A 9,555-nucleotide genomic window follows, 5' to 3' on the forward strand; every position below is an offset into this window, starting at 1 on the left:
TTCTCTCCACAGATGCTGTTAGGCTTGCTGAGTTTTCCCAGCATTTTCTGTTTTTGTTTCAGATTTCCAGCATCCACGGTATTTTGCTTTTACCAAGGACAACTGCCCACATTCTGCAATAAATTAAAAAAAAATTCCCTCCTTATGAATTTAAATAATCTGCGCCAAGGATCCACCTGAAGTCTGTCAATTACTACAACTGTCAATTATTGCAAATCTCCCACGGGGGCCTTCGTTATTGCTTGAGCCACTGGCAAACTCCCTGTGAGTGGCAATCACCTTGTTATCATGGTTATCTTTTATTGTAATTTAAAAAAGAATTCTGGGTGAAAGAATTAGTTTGTCATTTTGTTCTGTTACACAATGTTCTATTGAATTATAGCACAGAAAGCCCATTAAGGCATTGTTCAGTGTAAAATCTCAACTGGTGCTTGTGTTTGTACTTGTGTGGGAACACTGCAAAGACAAAGAAGTGTGTGAATTTCATTTAGGTCTTTATCTGCATGATGAGGATGGACATCAAGTGCACATGGTGGGCTCACAACTGATAGAAAGCACTGGGGTAATTTGGGCCTTAAGAATTGTAGGGTGATTAAAGGGGCATTGGGCAACAGAAGGCCCATTCAAGAAGAAAGATTGTGATTTCGAGTTTCCCCTGAGTTTCCTGGAAGCAGAGGAGTTGCTCCAACTTGTTCCAAATATTACATTTTATTGTTGCCTAGAAGTATTTGTTTATTGATGGTTTAAATGTATTGTTGACTGAAGCAGCACCTTGAAAATGCCTGCTCTTGTTTTTGACGTTCCTTCCCTTGATGGTGTTTTACTCTTTCTCTTGGTGGATCAGATGGCATAGGGAATAGAGAAAGGCAAAGGGTGACACATTTTGATTCAATTTTCAACATTACATCTAAAGACTTTAATGGAAAAGGAAATGAAGCAATGTTTAAAACCAGGTGCCAATTTTCTATTACTTGTTTTGTGCTACTGTTGAAGCTGTCAAATTTGATCACCTATGCTTTTTTTTCCATAAATCGTTGAAGCAGCTTGAAAGTGATCCTGTGGCTATTTTCCAGAGTAGTTCAGAGGGCTGCAAAACCAGATTTGTGTGCACGCAATAGCCACATTTGAAACTAGATTCAATTTCCATTGTGGCCAGTGATCAACCACAAAGACCAATATCCTTTAAAGCAAAGAAGAAGAAAAGAGCTCAATTTTCATTGCAGTGGGGGGGTGGGGACAGAGGGCAGTGGCAACGGAGGTAGCTGGGCCTGCAATTTCGCACTGGCAAGTAGCCTGTCTACTTCCCGACATAGTAACCATATGTCAGCAATTTTGATATTGGTGTTGGGAAGTGGGGCTCGGCAACTGAACTGAAGAGGTCAGATAAGCAGAAAAGGTCAAAACAAACTAGTTAACAGCTCATTGAAAGCAGTTTGCTATATTGGAAAAGAGGCACAGGAACTATGAAGGTTCGTAACACATCCATCAGGGGGAGGTGCCAACACAGTGGGGAGCCAGTGATGCCTGGGGGAGATAATCAGAAGGCATTATAAATGGGGTGCACAGAGACGCCCTCGTGAATTCTCACACAGCTGTCATCGTGTGAACATTGCTCCCTGAACGTTTGGACTGCAAGTACTAGGGCAGCTGCAGGGGACAAATTGGTAAGCTGGTAGGAATCACCAGGGAAAAAGTGGGGTGAGAGGTATGGGAAGACTTGCAAGTCCAGATCTAGCAATGCGAATGAGCTACTCTGAGATAGAGACCACTGGGGAACACAGACAAGGGGAACAACCGAAGAGCAGGAAACCAATGAAAATGATACCCTCAGAACAGGGTATTTTTTTTTATTTGTCCATGGCACGTGGGCATTGTTGGCTAGGCCAGCATTTATTGCCTATCCCTAATTGCCCTTTTCAGAGGACATTGCAGTGGGTCTGGGGTCACATGTAGGCCAGACCAGGCAAGGATGGCAGATTTCCTTCCCTAAAGGACATTAGTGAACCAGATGGGTTTTTACAACAATTGACAATGATTTCATGTTCATCATTAGACTTTTAATTCCAAATTTTTATTGAATTCAAATTCCACCATCTGCTGTGGTGGGATTTGAACCTAGGTCCCCAGAACATTACCCTGGGTCTCTGGATTACCAGTCCAGTGAAATACCACTACATCACCACCTCCCCAAGAATAAGCTATTTCTATGTCAGAGCATCAGTGCCACAGGGGCCTTCACCTTTCCAGATAGATGGTTTCTGACATGTGTACCCTAGTAGAGGATGACCTTAAACCTCAAAGTCCTTGTGAGCATGCCCTGTCAGTAGCTGTCAAAATCACTGTGGCCTTGAAGTTCTTTACATTTGGCTCGTTCCAAAGTTTGGCAGCAGAGTTTGCTAGCATTTCTCAGGTGGCATCACATCACATAAGGCAGGTCACTGATGCTCGATCAGGAGTTATACTTCCCTTGCCAGAGCTAAGAACATCATTGAAGCACTGAACCCACGTCTTCCTCACATTACAGCTACTCACAGCTTGAGCCACCCGGCCTTACCTCCTCCATTTGGCTGTGTAGCCTTTTCCTGCCACTCTCAGGGAATAGGATACATCTCTTTGCTGCCACGGTCTCCAAAAGCACCTCTAGAGAGGCATCAGAAAAATGTAGGGCAGCCCTGGCACAGGTTCCTGACCTGTTGCTGGCTCGCTGCTCTTCTCTTTCCCCCATCTGTGGATGAAATGACCAGCATCATGAGGGCTGCCATTTGCCCTTTAAATTGGGCCCATTCTGTGTAAGTCCTGCCTCCTCCCCACACCTGCCACCACTAATTGGATGGAAATCTTGATTTCAGGCTAATTAGCGGCCTTTTCTTCTAAAATCACAGTGTGCAACTATTTCCGACATGGTCTGGGGGTCAGAACCTGAAAGTTCTCCAAACATCAGGGTCCTCCCTGAATGAAAATCCAGCCTCATGTAACCAACATTTTTTATCAGCAACTCCCTGCTTTATGTGGATAGTGCCCAGTTCACAATTAATGCCCGTATTGGTGATATCATGGACTGAAGTGAAAAAGTTGTTTCCTTCCTTCCCTCACCATACACAGAGCTGCTTTGCAAAATTGTTTACATATTTATTTCACTCCCCGACACAACAGGGATAAAAAGGTGAGATGAATCATCAATCATCAGAAACTGGTTAATTATTTTTTCAATTTAGGAAAATTACAGTGGACCATTGAGCAAAATGCAAATAAACAAGATAAATTGATAACATTTCTGGAATTAGATCAAGAAAATTGGAAATGTCCAATGGGCTTATTAGTGCAGTCTTTCCAGACAGTTTGCAGACTGTTTTAGCTTAGCTGATTTGTCGATGTCTCCAAATTTCTTGAACATTTGCTGCTAGGTCCTGTGGATGTTGCAAGTAGCATTGCCATGCACTGTTACCTCCTCCCATGTACACCATACAACTTGTGAATGGTGACCTGCGGTGCCAAACTGAGCAATCATATTCTGCACCATTTCATCCAGGAGCACTTCTACTGATCCACATGCAAATAAAGGGATTCACTCCAATTCAACACACACTACACGACAAGGGATTTGCTGTATCAATCTATTTTCCTTTGTCACTCATGCCGCCCTTAATCCCTTGTTTTTCAAAGTAATTTGAAGACAATGTGCTCGGCAGAAAATATCTGTTCAGCTAAATGAAAAGTGATGCATCCTGGGAAACTGTTCATGCTCAAATTTCACAATCCAAATTCAGTTCATAAAGTCCCAGATGTGGACAAAATGATATGTTCAAGTACAGGCCTCTGGAAGAAGCTGGGGCCATCAAATAAAAACTTCAGAGAAGGTAGGCCCAAAAGGCAGTTTGCTAGATAAATTTAATCATGCTATTGTGAAATATGTGAGTAAAAAATATTTAGATCCTTATTTTGAACAACAGGAATTTAAGTGACCGAGAAAAAAAGTCATGAAGAAATATTTTCTGGAAGTATTTGACAGAACCTGGTGACAGGATTATGCAGTCACTGTGATTTTAACATTGAAAATGCCTATCACACTGCCACCTATAGGAGTAATGGGTTTTCTAGTTCAATCACAATTTTGTTGAAAATACTTCCGATAATTTTTGGATGTTCAAAGAAATCAATGGTTTATGACGTACTAACTTCATGCTAACTTTTATTTTAGAAACACCAAGCTTGCAATCCAGAATTGTTAATGAATTAATTCAGATGGCACAGCGTACTGAAACTCAGCCATGTTTGGCAAAATATCATTGGTGGATCTCCGGTATAGAGCAGAAAGCCAGCAGTGTTTTTGTTTTTTTAATAAAACTTAAAACCGATTCTTTCCACCTGAGCACACATACTTACAATATGTTGTTAGACGTTAGTAAGAGTTACATTGCCCTTTGGACCCAGTAATGACTGAGCTGCTCTGCTACAGGGGTTAACATTTAGTACTGTTCTCAGGAAAACAGAAATACCTTGTGCATGGAACTTGAATGAATCTCTTTGTTTCTAGAGTGCTCAAAAATATGCTTATGTAGTCAGGCGCTGTTCATGCTGCAACAAGTTGAAAAATTAAGTTTCAAAACATGGCAAAATTCCTCAGTACTTTGACACAGTATACAGAAAGTTGTTGAACTCCATATTACAATGATAGCCTTATCTGATAGCTTAATGTGTTAATCCAGTGAGACATTGAACACACACATCAGGAAGATGCCTGACTTCATTTTTTGAGGGGGGGTGGGTGGTGGTTGGGGCGGGAAACTGGGGACTGGCCCACCTGGCTGGAGTGGAAAGTGATAGGACAATGACATGACACAGCACACCTAGGGAAGGGGAGGTAAAAATCGTCAGGGTCCTTGTTTCTGACCACCATCCAGCCACTGCTGTTGGAAGTGTGGATGTTCTGATGAGGTCAATCAGGTGTGATGTGCGCTGCAGTCAAATAACCTGTAAGAACATCCGCTGTCGAAACATGAATATGGGAGATTGTGGCAGGATGATCATCATCTGTGAAACCACAGGGTGTAGGGTCAATTCTGCACGACAGGAGTTGGCTGGAAAAAAGTTTTAGTTTTCTTTGAAGTAACACAGCCACTATAATTTTAAATCCTTTCACAAGTGTTTGCAACTTCCAAGATGTGGGGGGGGTAAAGTCCCTTCAGGTATTATAATTCATCCCCGGGGATCGCTTCATTGGCTGCTGAACTTGCCCCACCCTGTTATGTGTTCTCCTTTCCCAATCAATGGGTTCCTTTAAAATCCAACAGCAAAGAGAAGAGAACGTACCAGGTTATTACGTCTGGGATTAATTGACCTTACGAAAGTGCAGAACATTTTGTTGCTTAATTTTAAAAGGGACCAGCTGTATCAAGGGATACACAGCAGTTACCTATTTGCTGTTATCGATGGTTCTTCTCCAATTGACTTAATAAAAAGGAAGATTTCGCGCGAGTGTGGCTAGTTGTAACCCGAGAAGAAATGGTGAGTCCTGCTCTACAGTTAGTGAGTCTGATCTTGGCGGTTATTGGCTTGGTCGGGACGTGTGCAGTGACAGGACTGCCCCAATGGAAAGTGACCGCGTTCATCGGGGACAAGCTGGTGGTGTTTGAGAATAGGTGGGAAGGGTTGTGGATGAATTGCGTTCGGCAGGCGAACATCCGAATGCAGTGTAAGATGTACGACTCCTTCCTGATCCTCAGCCCTGAGCTGCAGGCGAGCCGTGCTCTGATGTGTGTTGCCGTGGCGTTAGCGTTCCTGAGCATCCTCATCGCCGCCGTGGGAATGAAATGCACTCGCGGCCTTATTGAGAATGAACAGGTGAAACACCGCCTATTGATAGGAGCTGGGGTGATGTTTATACTCACGGGAATTATTGTCCTGATCCCCATTTCTTGGGTTGGCCACACAATCATTAGAAATTTCTATGACCCGCTGGTTCCAGACTCACTGAAACATGAACTTGGAGAAGCTCTCTACATCGGCTGGGCTACTGCCGGCTTCCTGATAGTGGCAGGTGCCATACTTTGTTGTTCATGTCTCAATGAAGAAGCAAGAAGTTACAGTTACAGACCTGCACAGTATGGAAAATATAACCCAAAACAGACAGCAAGGAAAATTCCAAGCATGTACTCCAAAAGTGAATTTGTCTAAATCACTGAGATTACAGTGCTTCAGAAAACTATCAATCCAAAGGATAGAACCTGGGATGGTTAAAATTATCTGGAGAAGAGTATCATTCCTTCAGGAACTGCAGTGAAAATTTCACTTTGCATCCATCTTGTTACTATCACTTTTATAAAAATTATTCTGTGAAAATACCTGTATTTTATGATCTTTGTGAAGCATCTCTAAAGCAGTTTGAAGAATGTTTTTATCAAAGTTTATTTTAAAAATTAACATATATATTTAATAATCAAATGTTTAAATATTTGAAATGAGTGCAGCTCTGCAATAATTTTCTAATGATACCTTAAAAATATTTCTTATGTATGTTTGCAAACGGTTCAGTAGGGCATTACTTGTTGTTTTGTTACAGTTGGAAATTGTTTGAAGAAAAATTATATGTCCTTCCATTTTCTGTGAAATGAATATATAAATGTTACAAAACGTAGTCCTAAGCTTTGACAGATTTTATTTATACCATTTTCCGTGAGCAATACTCATGACAAATAATGCTTAATGGCGTGCTATGGCAAAATCATGTCATAAATAATTAAAATAATTTCATTATTGTCTGAAAATTAGTTATTTTTCATTTGCTGAATTATATATCAATATATTCTTTAATCAAATTGGATTCTTAAGCACAACACTATACACAGCCCTTCAAAAAAAAAACTGAAAGTGGAAAGTGGATTTTTAGGATGACAGTCCATTTGTAGGGTATTTACATTTGTCCCATCCCTATTGGTCTCCCTTTGACATGTAAGGTATACATAGTCAAGCAAGTGCGTAACCTGTTGGCAATATTCTTTTTAATGACATTTTGAAACTCTTTGCTAGTAGGTGCAATGAGCAGCCGGTGCCCTCGCTTTCTTTCCTTCAAATTTTATGTTGTTTGCTGCATGTTCAGATGTACCTGGCTTTCACTCCACATTCCTCCACTAAAACTAACAAATCAATGTGAGGGAGCCCAGCAGCACAAATCTGCACCATGCAACTACAATGGGCATTTTGTGGGTACCCCTGCACATTAATTGTCACTGCATTATCCTGATCTTACAAGATCAATAAAAATTGTGAATTTCAGGATTGAATAAATTTATATGATTCAGTGAGCACTACTTGTACTATTCATTACAATTTGATCAAAATCTAGGTTGTTATAAATATTATTCAATTGGCAGCGATTATTTAGTTACATTAGGTTAACACATTTTTCAATTCCTTTTGCTTCCCACTTTGTAACACACTGTGTAGGATTTGTAAATATTAATGTCCTGCTGTCAAACTTCTGTGAAAGTATTTCCAACATGTCAATGCCTCCTCCTGTTTTCCAGTAACTGTAGACAGCAGGAATCTAAGCTGGTTAAAATAATGCAGAGGCAGAGGAGACTGCCTAAAGATTATCATCAGGAATTCTGTTTCTTAAGTTACTAAATATTTCAGATAGAAGGAAAACTGACCTAATTTTATATGACAATCATTTTTAGTGAATTTTAAAGCATTTTTTATGCAGAAAGCTTAAAGTGAAAATGGTACTTTTGAACCCAAATGTAGCTTTGTTGCAATTGCAGCAGACTTACACTTCCATTTCCATCCTCGCTTGTGCAGCATGGATGCCGTTGTCGAACTAATATTTAGGAGAATCTAAACTTTGATTTAAGGGATGTGACAAAGTGAGCATTTATTGCCTATCCCTAATTGCCCTTGAGAAGATGGTGGTGAGCCACCTTCTTGAATTGTTGTTAAGACTTCTTAGTAGCATTTTGATACTGCTGAGCAGCTTATCAGGCCATTTTAGACTCAATCATATTGTAGTGTGTCAGGAGTCACAAGTAGGCCACACCAGGTAAGGAGAGCCAATTTCATTTCTTAAAGGACATTAGTGAACCATGGGGCTTTTACAACAATCTAGTAGTTTCATGTTCACATGGCTGATACAGGCTATTTATTCAATTAACTGAATTTAAATTTCCCAGTACCACAGTAGGATTTGAACTCACTTCTACTAGATCATTAGCCTAGGACCTCTGGATTACTAGTCCATCAACATAACCACTATGCCACCATTCCCAACATGATTATAGTGCATCTAGCTCCATTCCTATGGGACAACATAGAACTTTTACAATAATGACACTTACCACAATGCTAAAGAATCTCAGCTTGACAATTTCTGACTTATTTTGTCTTCAGGAAAGAGGCTAAAGAGGTTCATTTGCTTTCTGCTGAAATGTTCCTTTGGCAATGTGAGAAACTGTATAGATAGTGTTCATAGATTGAACAGTTCCACTTTTAAAATCAAAGAGGATGAGGGAGAGGAGAGGGAGTGATTGCAATAGGATGTACTTGCTATAGAGGGAGTGCAGCAAAGGTTTACCTGACTGATTCCTGGGATGGTGAGACTGACATATGAGGAGAGATTGAGTCGATTAGGGTTATATTCACTGGAGTTCAGAAGAATGAGGGGGGAATCTCATAGAAACCTATAAAATTCTAACAGGACTAGACAGGATAGATGCAGGAAGGATGTTCCCGATGGTGGGGCAGTCCAGAACTAGGGGTCACAGTCTGAGGATATGGGGTAGACCATTTAGGACTGAGATGAGGAGAAATTTCTTCACCCAGAGAGTGGTGAGCCTGTGGAATTTGCTACCACAGAAAGTAGTTGAGACCAAAACATTGTATGCTTTCAAGAAGGAGTTAGATATAGCTCTTGGGGTGAAAGGGATCAAAGGGTCTGGGGAGAAAGTGGGAACAGGCTATTGAGTTGGATGATCAGCCATGATCATAATGAATGGCGGAGCTGGCTCGAAGGACCGAATGGCCTACTCCTGCTCCTAGTTTTTATGTTTCTAATACAGGAACAAAAAGCCCAATTAAATCTTTGACTTGAAGAAGTGTTAAATTTGCCACAGGATCAGGTCAATTTATGGAACATATTTAGCAATTTCAGTTGTTTAACAGATATACACGTTGTGGGTCCAAACCCCATCCCAAGACAAACGTATAATGTAGGCTGACACATCAGCTCTGTACTAAGGAAATATTGTGTTGTGAAATATGCCATCTTTGAGAAAAAACATTAAAGGATGATGGGATCTCAACTTAAGGTAGATTTAAAAGATTCAATGATATGATTTAAAGAAGAGAAGAGAATTGTCCAAGTGCATTGGTTTCATTCCTTTCTCAACAACACCAAAAAAACCAAATCAACAAGTATTCATCTCATTTTCAGTTTTTGGGTGGTTGCCCTGTACAAAATTGGATGCCACACAGTGACTGCTTTTAAACTGATCAGTTGTGAAATGCTTTAAGATGTCCTGAAGATGCGATTCAAGTAGCATATCAATGCCATAGATGTGCACA

General features: G+C 40.6%; 1 protein-coding gene across 1 annotated transcript; it reads left to right on the forward strand.

Moving 5' to 3' along the window:
* The first annotated feature begins 5,134 nt into the window (after positions 1-5,134).
* On the forward strand, positions 5,135-6,764 carry LOC144691613 (claudin-8-like). The gene has a single exon (XM_078559881.1). The coding sequence runs from the start codon at positions 5,503-5,505 to the stop codon at positions 6,172-6,174; it is 672 nt and encodes a 223-aa protein (XP_078416007.1). The 5' UTR covers positions 5,135-5,502; the 3' UTR covers positions 6,175-6,764.
* Positions 6,765-9,555: the final 2,791 nt, after the last annotated feature.

The sequence above is a fragment of the Cetorhinus maximus genome, chromosome 16 (assembly GCF_964194155.1).
Source record: "Cetorhinus maximus chromosome 16, sCetMax3.hap1.1, whole genome shotgun sequence".
NCBI lineage: Eukaryota > Metazoa > Chordata > Chondrichthyes > Lamniformes > Cetorhinidae > Cetorhinus > Cetorhinus maximus.